Source organism: Sus scrofa, chromosome 8 (assembly GCF_054392235.1).
Source record: "Sus scrofa isolate SSC_HxYL_T2T_F1_AM1 chromosome 8, Sscrofa_HxYL_maternal_Yorkshire_Landrace_v2.0, whole genome shotgun sequence".
Lineage (NCBI taxonomy): Eukaryota > Metazoa > Chordata > Mammalia > Artiodactyla > Suidae > Sus > Sus scrofa.
Genome location: NC_139390.1, coordinates 3,046,235 through 3,068,555, shown reverse-complemented (window position 1 = coordinate 3,068,555; position 22,321 = coordinate 3,046,235). Strand labels below are relative to the sequence as shown.

General features: G+C 61.2%; 1 protein-coding gene and 1 non-coding gene across 51 annotated transcripts in view; both read right to left on the bottom strand.

The window, feature by feature from the left end:
- ABLIM2 (actin binding LIM protein family member 2) overlaps window positions 1–22,321 on the bottom strand; it is a 138,108-nt gene that overhangs the window by 23,667 nt on the left and 92,120 nt on the right. For 10 of the 50 annotated variants that reach the window (XR_014812083.1, XR_014812081.1, XM_084971396.1 and 7 more), the window contains 9 exons: window positions 18,974–19,120; window positions 18,589–18,621; window positions 16,781–16,901; window positions 14,973–15,071; window positions 10,446–10,547; window positions 9,926–9,979; window positions 4,396–4,515; window positions 3,452–3,504; window positions 2,869–3,010 (listed from right to left, as the gene is read on the bottom strand). Coding sequence is in view for 46 of the 50 variants with exons in the window: in XM_084971396.1 (XP_084827522.1) it covers window positions 2,869–3,010; window positions 3,452–3,504; window positions 4,396–4,515; window positions 9,926–9,979; window positions 10,446–10,547; window positions 14,973–15,071; window positions 16,781–16,901; window positions 18,589–18,621; window positions 18,974–19,120 (871 nt within the window). In the remaining 4 variants the exon portion in view is untranslated. The remainder of the gene's footprint in view (window positions 1–2,868; window positions 3,011–3,451; window positions 3,505–4,395; window positions 4,516–9,925; window positions 9,980–10,445; window positions 10,548–14,972; window positions 15,072–16,780; window positions 16,902–18,588; window positions 18,622–18,973; window positions 19,121–22,321) is intronic. The other 40 variants (XR_014812087.1, XR_014812082.1, XM_084971399.1 and 37 more) reach the window with 14 other exon arrangements.
- On the bottom strand, window positions 290–370 carry MIR95 (microRNA mir-95). Its single transcript, NR_038493.1, has one exon. It is a non-coding gene; the product is annotated as a microRNA mir-95 (primary transcript).

The following is a 22,321-nucleotide window of genomic DNA, read 5'->3' as shown; positions in this document are numbered from 1 at the left end:
CAGCACATAGTAGGTGCTCAGTTAATGTCTGGTGAAGGGATGGATGAATGACTGAATGATGAATTCAGCCTCGAGTGAGACGAGCTCAGGGTGTCATGAGTGGGATGAGGTTGTGTGTGGCCCCTGCAGACCCATGCGGGGCCCCAGGTGGGTGACGGCAGCGGGGTGCACATCCCTAGCTCCTGGCATTGCGTCTGCCTGTCCCAGCCCCCTGCACGCTGCTCCGGGGCAGGGGCTGGGCTGCACGTGTCTTCTCCGTCTCCCCCTCGGCGCCCCACTCAGCGTCTGGCACAGAGTGGGTGCTCAATAAATACCCGTTGAATTTAACGCATCTCAATTCAACAAACATTTATTGAGCGCCCACTGTGTTAAGCATCACAGTCCTGCCTTCCTGGGGCGCTGCAGATGGATGCCCAGGGGCTGTAGGCGGGCATTCCTTGCCATGTGCAAACGCGCAGTGCAATCATGCCTGTTTGCAAAGGAAACTGGTGTCCATGGACTCCCCACTGGGGGCTAAGGTGAGAAGGCGTCTGGGAGAAGAGGGGGGATCCCCCTCCCTGCCGCCCGCCCCGCCCACATTTCTCAGGAGGCTGGCAGAGAGCAAGGCACACTGATGGAGGTACGGCCAGCAGCCTGGGTCCTCGCTGCCATTCCCATGCACATTGGGAAGCGAGGTGAGGTCCCCAGGACAGAAGGAAAGGCACTGCTGCAGCGGTTAGACACAGCGGGCTCCTATTCAGAGGAACTGACACCAGAACGTCCAGAGAGAGTGAAGGGACAAGAGAACGTCGCCACAGTCACTGTGAGCCTGCGTCCCCGGAGGACACACACCCAGGTGGCCTGTCCTGGGGAACGGTGGCCCCAGGCCGAGCACAAAGTCCAGCACGGGCACGATAAGCCCTGCAGGCAGGTGCGCCCGGATGGAAGGAGGCCTGTTCCCAGCTGTGGTTGCACCTGTAGCTCGTGATGGGGACACAACAGCAAGGAGTGGACCTGACAAACAGACCCTGCAGGTGTGTGATTGGCCGAAACAGATGCCCATTTCTCCAGGCCCCCGCTGGGTCTGCCTGGGCGTGTGCAAGTGGGGGGCAATGCACGAGGTGGGGGCAACATGCACGGGTCACATGGCAGGTCAGTGCAGCACAGGCAGGCCCCACGGGGCAGCCCATCCCCTGCCCGGGCTTCTCCCCACATGGTGCCCCCCGCCTGAGCTCCAAGCCACAGGCAGGCTGCGGAGTTAAGTGGGCAGCGCCCAGGGAGGAGAGTCTGGGGAGCTGGTGGCCACCAGCCTTGCAGACACGGGCCTGCCCGCCACCCAGGAAGGGAGGGACCGAAGCAGGAAAAGACCCCCGGGACCCCCAGACGGTCCTTCCCTGAGCGCTCTCGGACCCCAGGGCTGATGCCTTGGTGCCTTCCACGCGTGGGGGGCTGCTGGGGGGGTGGCACAGCAGGAGCTCTCACCATCCTAAGATATCTGCCATTAGGAGAAATGAGCAGACAGGCCCAAGGTCAAGGCCAGTGGCCGGACCACATGCCAATCCTGCCCCGCGAGGGCAGAGTGGGGCTAGCGCTGTCTGGTTGGAGTCTGCCCATCGGTCCTCTGGTGACCGGCCCTGCAGCCCTCACCCCTCACCCAGCTGCTGTTGGGATGGGCCTCCTGCCTCAGCCCCGCCGGACCTGCCCCAGGAGGAGCACATGCCGACTGGACAAGTCCCTCTGGGGGACTTGCTGGTGGTGACGTCAGCCCTGGGCTCTGGCTCTGCAACCCCGTTTCCAGGGCGGCAGTCCTGGCGGGCGAGGCACGGGGTGCAGACATCGCTGACAACGATGGCACAAGACAACACAGCCTTTGTCTGTGGGCTCTTCTTCAGGAAGCAGCCGTCGCCACGCTTCCTCCCTCTTTGCCGCATCAGAACGCACGCGCTGTGTTTGTGAGCAGTTTGCAGGTAGAGATGAGGATGAAGGTGACGGCGGGAAAAAGGCCCATCTGCTGAGCGTCTACGATGGGCCAGGGAGAGCGCTGGCTGCACACGGGGCGCCTGCGGCCCCGCCAGGCCCACGGGCGGAATGAGGCCTGGCAACAAGTGTAACCCGCCCACAGCCAGTGGCGAGTCGGGATTTGAACTCGGGTCTGCTCGTGGCAAAGCCTGTGTCTCTGCTCTGCATGCTCTCGCCCACATCCCCCCCTCCTGGCCTTGCTTCTGCGCTAAGCCTCAAGTTTGTCTCAAGCTGAGACCCAAAGACTATTTCTGGGCATCAGAGTGCTGCTTGCCGTTATTTTCATCTCGGATTTAGTCTGGACGTGAAACATGATCAGGCTTTCACTCGACATCTGAAGATACCTGCTTCAGCCCCATGGCACCCCCCCCCCCCAGTCAGGCAGGTGTCAGCTTTGTCTCCTGCACGCCCTGAGGTATGAAGTCCCAAGTCCCAAGTCCCGGGTCTCTCGTCCCTGCCAAGAATGAGGACAAGGCCTGTACCGGCTCCGAGTCTGGACTCGCCCGCCTGGACCATGCTCCCGTCTGTGCTGCAGGGAAACGGGCCCTCAGCATCCAGCCTGGCGGCCCGGAAGCCCTTTGCCCAAAAGAGCCAATTTGGCCTTCCGCCCTCTTGCCAGCTCCGGAGAGTTCTGGGGACACGGGGGCGTGGCCCGCGGGCAGTGCACTGGTGAGGGCCGTCAGCGGGGGAACCGGCAGGCGGCTCCAGGGATGTTTTCCACCTGCGCGCCCTGGACGGCCAGTCAGCTCCCAGGGTTTTGAATGAACAAGCATAGCCTGCGGGGCTCGGCTTGGGACTGTGGGTCCCCGTGTCTGCACGGCCCTTCACGCACACTTGCAGCTCCCGCTGTAAAGCAGAAGAAGCACTCACGTGAGTACAGGTCGTCCGCATGCATCGTTTGGAGGGGGCCTCTGTCGGTCCCGCTGCTGTGGGACAACGCCTGGCTGTCCAGGTCTGGAGAGTTAGTCCTCGTGTCTGCGTCCCCCTTGGAAATCAGCCAGCTAGTCTTCTGCTGGGAAAAAAAAAAAAAAATCATGGGGACATCAAGGTCACCTGCAGTGACATGGCTCCATTTTACAGATGCAGAGACTGAGGCTGGGGGCGGCCAGGGGCCCACGTGGCTCCACCCAGGGAGAGCCGGGGGAGCCAGCCCTGGGCTCTTTCCTTAATGACAGGCCTGGGCTCTTGAGCCAAGGTGAGCAAGGTCAGCCTGGAGGCCAAATCCTACAGTATGCGCCTCAATTTTCCTTTCTTTGCAGACAGCCCCTCAGCTGTACCCCGACCAAGTCCCAGGCATAGATGGAGGACTTGGCAGTACACGTGTAGGTCCTAGGACTAAGGAGGCAGGTGGGAGCCCGCCCCCACATTTGGGCCCTGGTCCAAGTGGCCTCGCCGGACCCCGCAGCTGCAGGACAGAGAAGCCCCCACCCAACCAGCCTTGTTCCGGCATTACCTTCCTGTTGTCCAGCTCCAGGCTCGCATCCTCCCCGTCCAGTCGCCTCGCGGCTGCAAGAGAAAAGGCCATCGCTCACATCATCAGCCGCCGCGTCTGGGTTTCCGCGCCCCACCTCCCAGTCATGCTCAAAAATGGAAGACAATCCGAGACAAGGGCCGGGGGTGGGGGCGGGGGTCCTGGGTCAGGCCGGGCTGGGTCAAGGGCAGGGGGTGAGGTGAAGCCTCGGTAACACCCGGGCGCAGCCCCGCCCCTTCCCGGGGCGATGGCGTCGGGGTCCTGGACGAGGCCACTCCAAGTGCAACGCAACGGGAGGGCACAGCTGGCCGGCCCTGCTGGCTCAGACTCAGCTGGGCGCTTGGTGGACACTACTGCTCGTCCCACAACCCATTTTATGGATCAGGGCCCGGAGGCTCCGAGAGGCAACCTGCCTTTCTCAAGACCCCGGCCGGGTGGGCGGCAGAGGCTGACGGCTGAACCCGGGCCGGCGGACTCCCAAGGGCTCCCTCTGCCGGCCCCACCCCACTCCCCGCAACACACACAACAGGGAGTGAGCGGTGCCCGGAAGGGCTCCGGGAAGAGCCGCGAAGAGGGTGCAACACGCTAGCAGGTGCGCTGGCTGGAACAGAGCCGGCGGACGCCCACTGTTCAGCAGACCGTCTGGACTGAGGAACGGAGCGAGGAGGCGTCTGTGGTCCCCATCCAGCCACTTTTGGGGGGCTGTCGCCCAGCTGGTCCGACATCACCTCCAACCGAACCCCATCAAGGAAATCAGGCCGACCGGTCTCAGCATCCGAGTCAGCACGCAAGGACCCGGCCTGCGCTTCCCGAGATAAAGCCCTGACCCCATGCACGGGACAACGAAAGCAAGCCCCCCGTGTCCTTCGCCACCTGCCACGGAGACCAAGGCTGGCGTAAGGACACGCCAAGGGTGGGCTCCTTACCTGCAGCCTGCGGGGGGCTTGGACCTTCTAGCCTGTTGGAGCACCCAGCCTCGTGCACCACCAAGGACAAGACTGATATCAGGCCCGAGAGCTTGGAAACTGGGGATTGGGCTACGGGACCTTGACAAGATAAGGCCACAGGTGAAGACCGTTCTGGATACACCGACGCTGCGTCACTCCCGACGGCTGCCTGCTCCTCCTTCTCCCAGGAGAGACAGCGGTTTTCAACATGAAGGTAAAAACCCCGTTCTCTCCGCTCACAGAGGCAAACTGGCGACGAGCCGGCGTGAGGGGCCCAGTGATGGAGAGGAGGAGGGCGGGAGCTCGGCGCATGCCCGTCAGCCTGGGCTCTCCCGTTGCCCAGACAACGGCCATCACTGGGCAGCGGAGCCCTGAAAGTCTGGCCGTACGTCAGCCGGGACTCGGCAGCCGCGCGGCAGCCCCAGGGACAATCGGGCCAGTGGCTCCTTGGAGCTTTAAGAGCACTGCCATCGTCTAACACAGAGAAGGCCTCCAGGGCTGGGGGGTGAGGGGGTGCCTCCCCGAGGAGCCCTCAGAGGCCCCCGGCTGGACCGTCACACTTGCGGTCATCTGCGACGGCCACGGTGACTAAGTGGCTCCGCCAGAGAGCTGTGGGATATGAAATCCAGGGGTTCAGAGTGGGGACCAGAGGCCACCCCAGGTCCGAGGACCTCACCCAGCCACGGCGGGGTGCAGGGCTGGGATTGGGCCAGACGAGCTCTGGCTGGAGAGTTACCTTGGGGTTCAAGAAATGGCCCACCTCCCACCAGAGGGCTAGTCCACCAAGATCCAGCAAGTTTTCTCTGCAGATGCCACCAGCTCTACCAGGCATGGAAGGATTCACTAGACCCAAACCAAGGGGCCCATCTGCCAGCTGGCAAAACACAAGGGATTCTTTCGAGGACTAAGAGCACGGCTCGGAAAGAGAGGCACCAGGCACTCTGCGTCGTCCGCGGGCCGCTTCCTTAAAGCTCTGAGCCTCAGTTTCCTGATCTGTAACATGGGCAAAGGATGGCCACGCCTCCATAATGTGAGGGTGGCCTGAGACGACATGTGGCCGCTGTACCGTGATGGAGTTTGAAATACTAGGAACCAACAAGAGGCGAACCTTGCAGCTACTGTGTGACGTGCCGTTGAGGGGTGTCAGGAAAAGACAGATCGGGACAGCCAGAGAAATGGGGCGCTCTCTCTCTCTCTCTCCTTTAACACAAGGCAGCTCCTCCTGAGCCCTGGAGGGCATGTGCCACGAGGCGCCTTTGGGCAGAGGCCCATGTCCTGCCCTGCGTCCTGGGGACCTCTGCGGGGAGCTTGCCTGTGAGAGCGGAGGGCTCTAGATTGCTTCCGGAGATGCAGCCAGGCTGCTTCCCCTTCCGTCCGTCCCAAAGCTGGGGTGAGACTCCACCCCATGACAAAGGAATGCCAGAGACAAGGAAGATGTGATTAATTCCTGTTTTAGACCAGGTACCAGAGCCAACGCGCCAGGTCACGCAGGTCACCTGTCCTGTCCTCTCCGGGCTGGGGGGCTCTGGGCGTCAGGAGGTGGGTGAGCCCCCGGGGTCTGCAAAGGCAGCCGCAGGTCTGGGAGGTGACGAGACGCCGCCCTGGCCTCCCGGGCCACTGCCTCCACGCACACTGCCACCTGAGGGCGCGCACGTGCTGAAAGGTCCCTGCAGCTGGGCAGTCACCTTCCTGGGAAGATTGGGGGAGGGCTTCTCTTTTTTCTCTGGAATTCCCTGTCCACTGTCTAAAAGCTGGGCCAGCTTCACTCCACTGGGAGGAAAGTCCCTGCTCTGGGCCGAGTGTCACATGGCCACCCGTAGAGCCCTGGGAAGCCCGAACCCTGCTCCCCAGAGCGGGGACTGGCCTGCGAGGGCCACAGGCCAGCAGGGAGTGGCTGTGGCCGGCATCCCGCTGCCTGGCAGAGTCCCGGGTTCAACCTTGCGAGTGACTCTGGACCCTTCAAAAGACACTGAAATGTCCCCACTGCAGCTGGGTGTTTAGCTGGGGGCACGGGGGGCAGCAGCACCCGCCCCCCCAGCCAGTCCCATGTCCTCCGCTGGTCCTGCCCTGTCTGCTCCCAACATAGCGGGAAGTGAGTCTCCTTCCCTCACTTTCCCCTTTCTTCTTATTTTCTATTCAGTGACTTCTGCTGCCTTTCTTCTTCTTCTTTTTTTTTTTAAAGCCATTTAATTGTAACCAGATAGGGAGTTCCCGTTGTGGCTCAGAGGTAATGAGCCCAACTAGCATCCATGAGGTTGCGGGTTCGATCCCTGGCCTCGCTCAGTGGGTTAAGGATCAGGCGTTTCCGTGAGCTGTGGTGTAGGTCGCAGACGTGGCTCGGATCCTGCATGGCTGTGGCTGTGGCCAGCAGCAACTGCTCCAATTCGACCCCTAGCCTGGAAACCTCCATGTGCCATGGGTGCAGCCCTAAAAAGACAAAAAGACAAAAAAAAAGTTGTAACCAAGGAGGGCTGGAACTAAGGTAGCCCAAGAAAATCCCTAAATGATGCAAAATGAGAGCAGTGGGTTCAGGGGTCAAGGTTCAGGGGTCAGGCGGACCTGGGTCTGCCTTGGCCAGGGACTGGTCACTTGGCAGCCCTGGCCTTGATTCCCTCGTCTATAATAATCCCAGGCTCGGGGCTGCATCCGCATCAAGAAGCAGCAGCAGCCCACGTGGTGGATCCAGTGGTAGCTGCATGAGTGCTAATCGCCTGGTCCCCAACCCCGGGGCCCCCCCATCCGCAGGCCTGGGCACCCTCATGCTGGAGGCTCATCTCCCAAAACAGGAACGGGCCAGAAAACAGTGTAAATTAAAACGATTTGTTTTTGATGAGCTGGAAATTAAAAGTTGAAAAGTAAACACATTAATGAAAAAGCTTACATTGAAAAAACTCACTGACTCTGTCGTCTTAAACTAATTAAACAGTCCGGTACCTCAACTTACCACCCAGAGTTTGGAGCGTCTGGCGATTAAAATGATGGTGCGCTCCTCTCTCCCTCCTGGATGGTCAGTTTGCCGAGACGGGGGGTGGGCAGGGGCTGCCCATGGGCTTTAAACACGCACACGCACACGCACACGCACACGCACACATGCTCACATGGATGCCTGCACTCAAAACACACTTCTGCTAGGATATGGTCCAGCTAGATGAGGACAAGCTTGTAAAATCAGAGCATCTCAAAGGCACTGGAAACCACACCCATCCCAACACATCCCTTACGCCCTGAGGGTGGTCTAGGGAGGCTGGGTGACAGGCCCACGCGGCACCTCTGGGGGCCTGCTCCCCTCACGGCCTCTTTGAGTTCTGGTAGGCTCAGGTCTGTTCCTGTCTGTCCTCGCTGGGTGGCCGCACGCTTGGCAGAGAGCAGGCACTCCATAGAGTTTACTTCCTAAAATCATCAATAAGCCCACATTCGAGGACGATAAAAGGGTTTTGGTCATTGCTTGGGCTTCAGCCAAACAGGACTTCACTTGTCTTTGAATCTAAGAGGTGTTTATATCCAGATTTATTATTTTTTTTGGCCGAGCCTGCAGCATGAGGAAGTTTCCACACCAGGGATGGAACCTAAGCCACAGCAGTGACCTGAGCCACAACAGCGACGATGCTAGACCCTTAACCACCAGGCCGCCAGGGAACTCCTACCTCCAGATTTAAAAAAACACACACACAAAGATGACCACTGGTCAGAGTAAACTGACCCTCTGCTGCCTGATTTTGTTACAGGACTTACTGTCAAAAGCTCTTTGTCTTAGAGCAGGCTCCGTCAGATGCTCAGGAGCAATTTCTTTCTTTCTTTTTTTTGTCTTTTCGGGCCTGCACCCCTGGCATATGGAGGTTTGCAGGCTAGGGGCCCAATTGGAGCTACAGCTGCCGGCCTATGCCACAGCCACAGCCCCATGGGATCTGAACCCCGTCTGTGACCTACACCACAGCTCACAGCAACGTCGGATCCTTAACCCACAGAGCAACGCCAGGGATCGAACCTGCAACATCATGGGTACCAGTCAGATTTGTTTCTGCTGCGCCATGACGGAACACCTCGTGAGCAATTTCATAATCTGATTTACTGCCTATCTCTCCCCCGGGGGCTGGCCCCCTGCCCTGTGCGTGGAAGTGACGTGCTAGAGGCTAATACAAAGCCAGGTTGGTCAGTCCCTCCCGTGGACGGGGACAGAACGCACAGCCTCCAGCTGGAGCCCGGGTGCTGTGATGGAAAGACGCCACCGAGCACCCGTTCCTTCCCTCACTGGGCCTCAGTTTCCCCACCCGGAACCCCGGCAGCGGGACCTGACGACCTCCGAGGGCCCTGGAGTCTGAGGACCACCCCTCCCCCAGGTCCCTGGGGAGATTGGGGCTCTTGGCTCCTCCCATCCAGAGGCAGAGCTTAGAGGCCTGGGCTCCCAGGACTTTCTGTGCATCTTTTTCTTTCTCGGCAAGAAGAAGAAATGCACAAAGCACGGGGCCTGTCGCCATCAAGGGGAACGCTTTAAAAAAACAAAGAAGCCCTGTTGTTGGCACAGCTAGACCTCGATTTGTCAGTGACAGAGCACACACTTTGATGAGATCCCCTCCAACGGCGTCCACCTGACAGCGTGGCCAGCAGGGGACGTGGCTGTCTCGGGAGTTGGGGGGGGCTCCGGACAAGAACCTTAAAGGGTGGGAGTGCTTCTTCCTAGCGCTCAAGCGACTTAATAACAACTGCCATCATGTGCATAGCACTTTACAGTGTGGAAGCTGTGCCCGCGTTCATCAGCCCACCCGGTCGTCGCAGCCAGCCTGTGAGCAGGGCAGGGCGGAGGGGCGTCCTATTTTGCAGACGAGGAAACAGAGGCACAGGGTGGTGAAGCAGCATGCCCCAAACCACCAGAAGTTCCCTGACAACCGGGGAAGGCCTTAGCTCGGACACCTGCCCCTGCCCACCTGTCCCTGCAGGCTCAGGTCACCCGTGAGAGGGACACTCTCAGGGGCTGAGAGGCGCCCTCGCCACCAACACCTCGGCCCTGTTTGCCGGGGCAAGAAAACTTTTCAACCAAAGGCTGGGCCATTCTCTCGATCATCAGAAGTTCTCAAGACCCAGGACTTAAATTCTCGCAGAAGACTCAGTGATGGATGCTGGTTTGTTCTCTTTGCCAAAGACCAGGCTGGGTCAGGCTAGGGTCCAAGCGCCTCCATCCCTCACCGTCCAGGCTGAAGTCAGCCTGGCTGCTTCCCTCAGAGCAGCATCACCGAAGCCAAGCACCGAGACCAGCTCTCGGTCACAAATCCCCACCCCCAGCCCGGCCCTTGCACCTCAGCGCCGGGGTCTACACAGAGGCGTCTTGGCGCAGGCATGCCCTCCGCGATCACTAGCGAGGGGCCTCTCGGGAGCCTGCCGGCCAATGTGCACCTAAGATTCAGACCATGAACTTGCACCTAATCATTAGACCGCGGCCCCTCCCACGCGTGAATCGGGGACGACAGGAGCACGCAGCGGAAGGGACAGGCATGCAGAGGAAGCCCGACTGTACCGTGCTGCTTGTAGATGGGGGGCTTCCGATAGATGTTGTCTTTTACGCCAGTGTCTGGGAAAGAAAGAAAAAAAAGGGGGAGAACAGCAGAGTGAGCAAGCAGAGGGCGGTAGCTTTCATTCCACTGCTTTTCTTGTCAGCGGCAAACTGCCACCCAGCTTTAGAATCACCAGGAAGGATCGGGCACCCTGCCAGCGACGGGCGACCAGGCCCACACCGCGGATCAGCCCCACTCAGCCCAGATGCCACCCACCGTGGCAAGGGGGGCAGAGGGAGCGGGCAGCCGGGGACACAGTGGCCCGCTCAGCGCTTCCTCCAGCCTGGTCCCAGGAGGGCAGCATCGTCTCCCTGGGGTTTGTGGGGCTTTGGCCAATTTGGGGATGGGCACACCCCTCAGCTGAGTTTTAAAGAATCTCAGAATTTGGGGTGGGGGAGGGGAGAGGCTCATGCAACCTCCGCCGAGGCAGGCAGGGCAGCCCCCCCGACTGCCAGTCTGCCTGGCAAGCGGCCGGGTGCCTACCTGGGACGTGGAAGTGGCGAGGAGCCTGCTGGTAGGTGGAGGGGGGAGGCTTGCTGTCTGGGGGCACCGAGAGGCTTGGGGTGCTCCGGCCGCTTTCACTGCCTCCAGACCGACGAGCAAGGGCAGCAGGCAGAGGGCGGGGAGGGAGAAGCAGAGGAGAGCATTTCAAGCCTGAAAGCTTGCGAGCCCCCTTCTCTGGCCTGGGGGGCCGCACAGACTCCCTGCCCAGGGGAGGGAGTCTGGGCCCCACCGGCGCCTCCAGATGGGGCCCCATGACTTGCTAATCCAACCTCGAGGAACAGGGGTGCCCAGGGCAGAGCCTTGCTGGTCCCCAGGTCTCAGGAAGGCAGATCTCCTCTCCTTGGGGGGGGGCACAGCCAGGCGGCTGCTCGGCCACAGCTGCCATTTGGTGAATCGCCAATTCACCACAACTAAGCCCTCCCCCTCCCTAAGTATCCTTGTAGAAAAAGATGCCGCTTTCTTGGAGAACTTGCAAATGAGTCTTTCAGGATAGGAATAAAGAGCTAGAATTCACCAACATCCATCCTTAAAAGTCCTTCAAAGCCCCTGAGTGAAAGTGTATCAGTTACAGGAGACTAAGAGACAGCTGCTGCCATGCTTCCCAATAAAGCTATTTTTCTGCCAAATCAAATGGGAAAGTCCTCTGATCCTGGCTTGGACTTTCACCCCATCTGGATTTGTCACTTCAGTTTGCGAACAAGGTTGGATTATCAAGTCACAGATTCAGACGGCTGTGGTGGCCCGGTGACCGTCCCCCCCCGACACCTATTTAAGGGATCACGGATGCGACGGGCGAGGAACACTGCGTGGTGGGCGCACAGCTCATTTCAGCGAGACACGCATTTCAAGGGCCACTCCTCAAAGTCCACCTCATTTCCTGCCCTTCAGCCTCAGGAATCCCTCATCACCTTATGGGGACAGCTTGGCAGAGGCAAAGGGACACTTCCGACTTGAAAATACCCTGTTGGAAGCCGCGGGGCCCCGAGGTCCTGGTGATGACAGAGCACTGGGCCGACCTGGAGGCGGGCTCACGGGGACGGCGCAGGAGACGGATTGGGGCGCCCTCTTGCTGGGGGGGGGGTGCGCTGGGGGCCCAGGGGTGGCCGCAGGGCAGAGCGGGGAGGGCTCAGGTCCAGCAGACCAAAGCCAGCGGCCTGAACCGGGCTAAGGCCGCAAAGGAGGTGCTGACCACGGCTCCGAGGGTCTTCTTGGGGGTGGCACCCTTTCACCTGTCAGCACCGGTGGCATTTCAGGCAGATGACTGTCGCCTGCCTCCTGGAGGGAGCCCCTGCCTTTGCTGCTGCCCTCCAGTGCAGCAAAGAGCCTTCTGGAGCCTCAGGCCCGTGCAGACTCTGCGACACTGGAGGACCACACCCCCAGGCACGGCAGGAAGACAGTGGCTGTGCCCCCTCCATCCCCAAGGGCAGCAGAACATGGTGGAAGTGGGGGCTTTGTCATCTGCTAAGACCCCAGAACAGCCGAGGACCACTCGCTTAGGGTGGTACCACTGTGCCAGGCATGCCTGGGCATAGCCTCAAAAGGCTCGTTTCTCTCTGCTCCCGCCAGGTGGCTGCAGACGCTGACACATCGTGGACTCTGCCCCCTCCAGTCAGACGGTGCAGTATCTGACGTCACGAGCAAGACTGAGTGTGTGTTCGCATGTGTGTCTCAGGAGGACTGCGGCTTTCATCAGATGCTCAGGGGACCTGAGACGCAGGGGCAGTTGGGGGACACAGAAGCAGTGGCCCCACGGGCCTGTCACGCCCACCTCACACCTGCCATCCGGGGGCCCCTATTCTGGTCACCAAACTCTAAGACCATGGACCTGGCCCAGGACGCCTGTGCTTGCCTCCCTCCTCCCCCGACCCCGCCTGGACCCCCTTTCTAGTGTTCCCCACTTGTCTAGGCCCTCCTGGGTCGAGGTTCAGCTGCAGACCTTCCCGCCCCCAAAAATTCCCTGCTCTGGACACACACCCGCCTGCTCATTCGCTGTGTCGCTCAGTCAGCGCAAATGCACCCCAACACGGACCCCACGTGGGGCCACTTGCAGCGCTTTGCCCCCGACAGCCCTGCAGGTGCACCTCTGCAGGCCTTGGCAGCAAAAACCCCAGCCACTGATGTCACCATGGATGTGACAAAGCCAGAAGTAAGTCCAGCTGAGCGGCAGCTCTGAAAAGGTACGAGATCCTGTGCGCCGAGGTGCCCGGCTTCTCCTGGAGCAGGGGCAGGACCGAGGCGACTTCCAACCTCCCGGCCTCTGCTGGGGAGGGGTCTTCGGCATCCTCAGGGAAGCAAGGATGCCTGGAGGGTGCCTGTCAGCACCTGGGACGCTCCGGCCACCGAGCGGCCGCCTCCTGTTGGTCTGAGTCCGCGCTGTGCCGCGGAGCAGCTCCGGGGAGTGTGGGGCCTTCCCGCGGACCCCACACCGTTCCCGCTGTTCCTGCCTTACGTGTCGATGGCGCATCCTGACAGGGGTGTGGTCTAAACCCTTTACTTTTTGAGGGTTTCACCCATTTTCCCCTCACGTTCCTTCTGTCCCAGGACCCTGTCCAGGACACCAGGCGGCCCTGGGCGTCACGTCTCCTCACGCTCCTCGGACCCCTTGAACTTCACGACCTTGGCAGTTTGGAGAAGGGCTGGTCAGGCGCTTCGTAGACCAAGTAGACCGGCCTTCGGCTGGGGTTCGTCAGATGTGTTCTCACGACTGGACGGGGCTGCGGGATCAGGAGGGAGAGCAGGGAGGGGAGGTGTGTCCGTCTCATCACATCAGGGGACACTGCCGGCCACGTGACCTCCCATGGTGACTGATTTGACCTCCGGCCGTGGTCGTGTGGGCCAGGATCCTCCACATCCAGGCCCCCCCCAACCCTGTGCCCTCTGGGAGGAAGCCCTGCACAGCCACACCTGACGTGGGGAGGCAGGTGCCCTCCTGCCCGGCGGAGGAACCGCCTGAATTACTGCGGATTCTTCTGCCTGGAGGTTAGGCTCTTCTCCCCCTGTATCTATTTGTCCAGTCACCTCTTCACATTTGTGTGGACGCTGTCTGGCCTGGTCTCTGGGCCACACCTCTGCCAGGGAGCCCAGGTATGGCAGCCCCATCCGAAGCAGGGCCCCGCCAGGTGGGAGGAAGCTTGGTCTCTGAGCTTTGGGCGAAGGGAGGTGACGCAGCTCAGCAGGTGACCCGCGGGACTCGTCTAAGTCAGTTGCTCCGCTGGGAGGTGAGTCTTCTCTCCGCCTCCGGGGGAGGGCACACCCCGGCCACATGACGCCCCAGTGCCACGCAGATGTGGTGCAGCCCTGCTGCTGCGAGGATGTGCCAGCTCAGGCTTTGCTGCTTTTCAGAAGAGTCAGTGGGTCCAGGAGAGGCCGTGAGCCACGAGGACAGGTCCCCGGAGAAGAGAGGTTGGCGCCCGATGATCGGAGCTCTCTCCTCAGTACACACACGGGGTCGCGCAGCCAAGGGCCGATGACACATCTGAGAACCGTCCAGGTTCCACGGAGTGACGCTGGGCCACCCCTAAATGAGGGCAGCCGGCTGCGCTTGCTTCTCCCCAGAGCCCAGGCCCCTCTGGGGAAGAGGTTCTGAAACAGCCGTAAGGAACGGGGACCTTAACACGCCTCTCGGGGAATCAGCAAGACGTCGCTGCTTCCCCTCCGGTCCTGAGAGCCTCTGCACGGCGTATTGATCAGCGAGGGCTGCGTGACAGGGTACCACGGGCCGGGTGGCTTGTGCGACGGACGTTCGTGTCCCACAGTTGCGGAGACTGGCCATCGAGGATCAAGGTCTGGCAGGGCTGGGTTCCAGGTGGGGGCTCCCTCCTCGGCAGGAGACAGCTGCTCTGTCCTCGTGGGGTCTTTCCACCAAGCGTATGCAGTGTCTGTCCCTTTTCCTAAAAGGCCGGCCCCTCACCCGCTCAGGGCCCCAGCTTCATGACCTCAGGGGGCCCTGACTGTGTCCTAGAGACCCCTCTCCAGCCAGGCATGCTGGGGGTTGGGACTCCTGCTTGAACCCGGGGGGACACAATTTAGTCCACAACGTACAGACTGGAAAGGAACTGGCCCTGTTCCTGGTGTGATGCCCACATGTATGTCTGGCGGGGAGGTGGGCGGTGGGTGGGTCTGCACCCTGGCAGGAGCTGCAGCCACGCAGGACGTGCCTTAGGCCACCATACGCCGAAGCCACGGACAAGTCTTAGCTCTGCCCCCCAGCACCTCGGTGAGCCGTCCCTACACCCGCTGAGCTGCCGTGGGAAGTGAGTGGCGTTGATGCAGGTGAAGGCCCTGGGAACGAGGCCAGGGAGGGCGCTGGGTGGATCCTAGGGTCTTCCCCCTGCCTGGCCGCTCCCCCGCTGACATGACGAGTTACCCCCTGGGAACACTTATACAGCGACAGAGCGGGACGCACAACACACAGCAGGGAGCGGGCGTGAGACACGAGGCTCGGGGAAGCCATGCGACGGACACAGGACAGCGAGGCGCGGCCGCGGCCGGGCCTGCGCACCTTACCTCGGAAGTAGGGGACGTAATGACGTCTGAACACGGATGGAGGGCTTGGGTGTTGGGGCAGGGACAGGCAGCTACTGGTACCAACACTCGCAGTACCAGCTGCGGGCAACAGAGAGCAAGTCAGAGTCTGCCCACGCTCGCTCGCCGGCCACCGCGTCCAAAACGGTCCGGGCCCGGCTCCGCTAGGGACAGCCTTGCTTCCTCTCGGAAGCCGCCACGCACACTCTGGGCCAGGGCCCTGGGTCCGCCGTGAGGAAGCCCTGCCCTCTGGGGTCAGGGCGGCCGCGCCAGGCCTGCTCGGCGGGGGCTGCTGGCCCCTGAGCCCTGCCCACTGCCCCACATGGGGGCTCCTTGGGAGCCAGGACCCAGTGGAGGGCAGCCGGCCGCACCAGGGAGTGGTCTGTCACCTGACAGTCACCCTGGCCTCGCCCAGCAGGGATTCAGGTCTTGACTTGGGGGGAAGCCACCTGGCCAGGCACAGCTGACAAACCCAGGTGACCTGAATGTGGCGGTCCGGGGTCAGGAGAGGGGCCCTCAGAGAGGCCAGTGGCCTTTCTCCCAGACTCTCCTGGCTCACCTGGTCCCTCCCTCACTCACTCATTCCCCACTGATTCACTCATTCCCTCTCTCACTCATTCATTCCCTCATGCGCTCATTCAATCCTCACTCATTCTCATTCCCTCGCTCACTCATTCACTCCCTTATTCATTCACTTACTCATACACACTCATCCCCTCCCTCCCTCACTCATTCACTCTCTCACTCATTCCCTCTCTCACTCATTCATTCCGCACTGATTCACTGATTCCCTCTCTCACTCATTCATTCACTCAATCATTCATTCCCTCATGCGCTCATTCAATCCTCACTCATTCACTCATTCCCTCGCTCACTCATTCACTCCCTTATTCATTCACTAACTCATACACACTCATTCCCTCCCTCCCTCACTCATTCACTCTCTCATTCATTCATGCCCTCACTCATTCATTCATTCACTGACTCACACACTCACTCACACACCCACTTTCTAAACCTCTGTTGAGCAAGGTGTACCAGGCACATTGCATCAAGTCAATGAAAATAATTTTGCAAATGAATGAGTTTTGATTTTTCCACAAAGGATGCAAAAATCAGAGCTGAGTCCATGGAGGTGAGAATGGAGCCATGCAGCAGCCGGCCAAGGAGGAAGCCACTTGGAAAAATCCCTCGAAAAGCAGTGTGTGAGCGGAGCCCCTGCGGAGTCTCCAGAGGTGAGGAAAGCAGTACACAGCCGGGCGCCAGGCAGGGAACGAGGTGGGATGGGCAGAGAGGGCTCTCCTCGGGCTTCTCCCCACCTGGTCAATTTGGTAAATTTCCCCACGGGGACGGCTGTCTCTGGGGCCAGGCAGATGCCAGTGGGTGTGCGGACTCTAGTTTTCATCCACTGACTTCGCCTTCACAGAGGAAACCTCCCCAGAACCACGTGAGCTCGGAGCTCAGTGACTTCCGGTCTCCTGCCCTGGGTGCAGTTTCACCTCTGACACCTCCTGCTACGGACACATCCCATTCCACGTGCTCAGCACTGCCCTGCGTGTGTCACGGGACGGCTCCCCTAACCGACAGGGGCACCAGCTGCCTCTGTCCCCGCCCAGACGCCAGAGGGCCTTTGCTGTGCATCACTCAAGAGAGCAGCTCTCCACCACCCCGGCAACCCCACACCCTGTCCGTCGTTTTCCCAGCTGCGTAAAGTAAGACACAGACTCGCAGAGGAAAAGCAGCCAGAAGCGCAGCTTCACAGGGATAAAAGGAACCCCGGGGACAAGTACCTGGGCGGCTGTAGTGCTGGGGCGACCGTGAGGTCGGGGTGTAACGCCCGAGGCTGACCGAGCCGGTGGAGCTGGGGCTGGAGGTGCGGCACTGCTTGTAGGAGCGGTCATCCCGGTCCCCCTGCGAGGGAGACAGCCTGCTGAGCACGGGCCAAGCGCACCACCGCCCTCCTCCCGGCGTCTGCTCTCCTGACCCAAGAGGCAGACCCAACGCGGCCCCAGGACCAGGTCCCTTACACCTGCCGCGGCCCATCTGCAGAGCCGGCTGGAGAGCTGGCCTTGGTGCTGACCTTCCCCGAGCCGGACAGGGCTGGCGGTCAGGGTCCCGCCCACCCTCCCTCTGCCCCTCCCGGGCGCTGGGGCTCCCCGCAGAGGGGGCAGAGGCACTGGCTCCACCACCGACATCTTCCACTTCCTCTCTGCCCTCACCCCTCCCGGCACCCAAGGCTCCTTGGCACACGGCTGGAGAACCAATAAGATTCTGTGTTCTCCCTGCCTCCGCGAGGGCTCGGGGGAGGACTGCAGGCAGAAGCCCCTCCCAGGGCCACAGCCCTGTTGAGTCAGACCCACAGGCACTGGCAAAGCAGACTCCATGCAGGCAGGATGGGCAACTCTGAGAATGATCACGGTGGCTGGCAGGGGGCATGAGATGGCATGGCACCATGCCGCAGGGGCAGAGCAGGCCTGCCACAGCTTGGCATGCTGGCCTGAGTCAGGACACAGGCCGGCATCCTGCCACGGGGGGGACGGTGCTGCTTTGCCCCCACCCCAGGCCGGCATCCTGCCACGGGGGGGACGGTGCTGCTTTGCCCCCACCCCAGGCCGGCATCTGCCACGGGGGGACGGTGCTGCTTTGCCCCCACCCCAGGCCGGCATCCTGCCACGGGGGGACGGTGCTGCTTTGCCCCCACCCCAGGCCGGCGTGGGGATGAGCAGGGCGAGGACCTGGGTCTGGGGCTCTCGGCTCCCACGTCTTTTCAAGCTCACCTCCAGCTCCAACGGCTCGTGTTCTGGCCGAACTCTCAGAGCCACTGTCCCTATAGCTTTGCGCGTCTCACTCAGGAGGCCCTCGTGCTGGGAGCACATCTGCCAGTCCCCCCCGGGCTTCGTCCCGAGCCCTCTGGCCTGGCCACCCCCTCCCCTGGGGCGGCTAAAGCCCTGCCATCCAGTCTCCAGCCCCGGGGGTCCTCTGCACAGCCCCGCCAGCCAGTGTCACCCTACAGGTCAGTCTCCTTGCCTCCCCATCTGTGGGGTTCGTGGCCACACGTGGGCATGGATGCTTAGTGTTAGCTGCCCACAGTGCAGGGTTTGGTTATCACGTTTCTGGAGCCGAGGTCTGAGGCTCATGACGACTAGAGTCTGATTAGTTGCTATTGACGTCATGAATCAATTTTCAGAAACCAGAAAAGAGTGAGCTGCTGATAATAAATGCTATTTGATGGAGAAATGCTTTCGGCACGTTTATCCTTGAGGACTCAAGGGTCTGCCCCACGAGTCCCACTTGGAGGCGCAAGAGGAGGCCCCGGCCAACCCACCTTGTAGACTCTTTCTCTAAAGGAAGCCACAACCCGGCCCTCAGGACACCTGCGCCCCAGGGACCCACACTGCAGGCCCGCAGACACACTGGGGGAGCATGCAGTGAGACGCGATCATAAAAATCCCCAAGGCCGGGGCGGGCGCCCAGCCTCCGAGGGTCCTGGCCCGAGGCCACGGGCAGAGGCCACGCGCTGCGGGCAGCCCCGGCGGTTATCTTTTATCACCCGACGCAGCACCACGAGCAGACGGGGCGGGCTGGGGCAGGCAGTTACCTCAGGCGGCGTCGGCGAGAGCAACTGAGGGGACTGTGGACACAAGACAGAGCAGCCCGTTAGGCCACCAGGCGGTCACTCAGGGCAGAGACGATGGCTCAGGCCCAGGCGCGTCCCCACCACCGGCCCCTCCTCCGATGGGAAGAGCCCAGCACACGGTCTGAGACCTTCTATCGGGTCACAGCAGCCCGAGCGCGGTCCCCGGGACAGGGCTTTATGCCACAAACCTGGACCACGTCTCGTCCTGCCCTCACCGCCCATTTCCAAAACGAGGCCCCTGGTTCAGGGCGTTGGATGGCAGCACCCTGGGAGCCCATCACCCTCGTTTTGCGCCCAAGGAGAGAAAAGGGGCCCAGAGAAGAAGAGGCCGACTGGGAGGCGGTACCTCGCTGCAGCTCTGCCTGTCGCCCACCGAGTGGCTGACGTAGGGCGTGTAGGAGATCATGTCTGGCCGGTCGATGTCGTAGATGGCCTTGCTCTTGGGCAGGGCGGCCAGGTCTCTGTAGTCAAGGATCTCGTCGCCCAGCTTCGCCTGCCCGAGCAAGGAAAGAGCCAGGGCCGTGAGACCCCCTCCCTGGCGCCCGCGGGGCTCAGTGCCAGGAGCCGAGCCTGAGCGGGACGGGACCGCGGGGCTGAGGGTCGGAGGCACGGGGACCAGGACGCCTCGTGGTCCCGTGGGCCCGTGTCCCGGCAGACAGTGAGAACTAAACACTCGCACGCACACCTGTGCATACAGGAATGCCCACGGGCGGGCACAGAAAACACACATATACGCGTATATGCACAGAAACACGCACTTGGAGGCATGCATACAAACACACAGGTAAGCACACACACAAACACATGCCTGCAGGCACCGAACACACACGTGTAAACAGGCACACAAATGCCCACGTGGATGCACATAAACACATAATACATCTGTATGCGTGCAAACATATATACACATGTGTGCACAGATAAAACACACATACATAAAAGGCATGCACACACACATTTAGACACATGCACAATGTGTGCAAACACTCAACATGCACATCAGGCCTGCACACACAAATATTTGCACACACACAGAGAATGTGCCTACCTACAATTGTGGAGAGGGACACACCCACTCGCACCTCCACTGACCCATTCACACCCACTGGCACACAATCTCCCGCACCTGCAGAAACACCCACTCACACTCCTGCACACACCCACATGCTCCCTCTTTTTCACTCACTGCACACTAGCACATGTGCTCACACTCACAACTGCACTGCCACACCCACCCACAGGTGTGCACACTCACGCCCACACACGCACTCTCTTACACATCCACCCTCACGCATTGACACAATCCTCACACCCACACGCATGTGCTAGCACACCCCATCCCCACACCCAACCGTTATACACACACTCCCCTGCACACACGCACACAACCACACCCACCCACACTCATACGCAGCACACACATCCATGCCTTCCCCCTCACACACCTACTTAGGGCTTTGGAGCACTCGTAAGAGGTGGCCTGACGTCTGACTGCCAGCTGAGGTGTGACCTTGGGGTGTGGTGCACCCAGAGGCCCTGCATCTGCTCAGGTACCGTCCACCCGGTGGCTCGGTCCCCCGCGATGGCCTGGCTTCCCTTGTATCGGCTGCCACCAGCAGGCTCTCTTGCCCGCTGGCCCCTCCCGGAGGCTCGGGGGCTGCCTGGGGGCACGTGGTGGACTCAGGTGGGCCCTGGAGCTGGGCAGCCGCCACAGAAGCATACATGAGCTTGGCTGTCACTGCAGGGCAGAGGTTCACCCCCAAATACCAGTCTCAGCCCCGTGTCTCTGCCGCACCGTCCATGCTGACGGTTTACAGTCTGTGGTCCCACCTCATCACACTCCGAGCACCACCCAGTTCCCAGCGCTGCAGACGCCCACGCTCCCGCCCTCCCGGACCCAACGCACGTGATGGCCCCTTCCCCCGTGTGCCCCTGAGGGTTAATCTCAGCCTGGCCTTGCCAGCCACACGCAAAGCTGGCCCATCGGGCTGCCCCGCTAGGTCGGCGCGACCCCACAGACCCTCATCTCAACCCAGCCTCCTCTCTGCACGGAACCTGCTGTCCCTTCCTGGGGGCTCTGCCCTAGGTCCTCGCTGCCTAGGTGGAGATCAGCCACTGCCTCCGGGGGCCGACCTGCCAGCCACTCCTCTAACAAACACCACCAACAGCAGCCTGGCACGATGTGCTCCACCCCGGGCAGCCCTGGGCACTCGCGGGAGCTCCACTTCATGCAGGAGGAAGCCAGAGCCCAGAGAGGTCAGGAACGCTCGCAGAGTCACACAGCCAGGGAGGAGACGCAGGCTGTCTGACTGCAGAGCCATGTGCCCCCACTGCCCACCTCTCTGCCAGGGCCACATCTCCCAAGTGCCAGCTGCATCCCATTGTCCTCCAGCCCACACCTTTCCGCGGTCCCCTTCAGGGCGGAACCTCACGGCAGTCCCAAAACCGCCCTGATATCACCAGCCTGTTCATCCTCATGCCCCTCCGTGTGCCAAGCTCGGCCCCAGTGCTCCAGCATTCCTGCACCCTCTGAAGTCCCGCAGCTCGAGCCTACCTCCTCCAGGAAGCCTTCCCTGACCACCCAACTCCAAGGCCAGCATGAGACGCTGGGCGTGAGGGGGTGAACTCTGCCATTTGTGATGTAGGCTGAGAGTGAACACCTGACATGTCAAACTCCTGGCAATTTCCTTTGGGGCCCGGGGGAGTGTTCAGATGATCTGAGTTCAAATCCCAAGGCTGTCACTTGTGCTTCTGATGTCTCCGATGAGCATTTTTGAGACGCTCCTCTTTGCCTTCAGGGAAACTCTGAACCCAGGCCCTGGGGGTCTGGCCCTTGTGTATCTGCTCATCCTGGCCTCTCCCTCCCCGACCCCGTGCCTCCTGCCACACTTATCTTACAGTTTCCCAGAGCCTGAGGATGCTGGCACAGGTGCCTGGCACATGCTGTTTCCTCCCTCCCACATGCCCTTCCCAGGCCTCCGTGCCTGGTTCATCCTCTGGCCCTCCGCCTCCAAGAGGCCAGCCCTGCTTCCCCTCTGCCATCTGGGCTGGATGTTTTCCTCCTTTGTGGGCGCGCCTGTCTCCCCTCTGTCCCCAGGCTGGTGGCTCCAGGACTCTGATCCACCAGGAGTCCGTCTCCCTAACTCCATGCTCGACGTGGCAAGGGTCTTCGGGGCGAGCGTGCAAACCGAACGAAAGCCGATCTGGCATTTGCCAAAGCCAGGCGGGTTCTGCAGGCCTTCGTCTCCTCCTGAAGCGGGAGCGCCACCTGTGCCTGCTCCACCTGCCGCACCTCCTGCATGTCGATACGGTTCTGCGTAAACGGAGATGAGGCAGTGGGGGCTGGGAGAGGCTGGCATCTACAGGTGACAGTGGAGGCTCAGGCCCTGCACCGTCCATCTCTGTCCTGCTACGATCACCACACGTAGCTGCCCACCAGCTCGCTCAGCCTCAGGGACACAGTTAGCAAGGCCCGCCTTGCCCGGGGTCAGCCCTGACCGCAGGAATCAGCAAGGCAGCTTAAGGATGTCAACGGCTGCCAACATGACCCTGCCCAGAAAGAGGCCTGCCCACCTCCCAGCTGGGCAGCTAAGTGGCCCTACGCTTCACTCCTCTGCATCTGTCCTGCCCAGCAGGGCTCCCAGATCCAGTTCCTTGCATCCAAGTCCCGGGGCGGTTGCCATGACAACAGGCT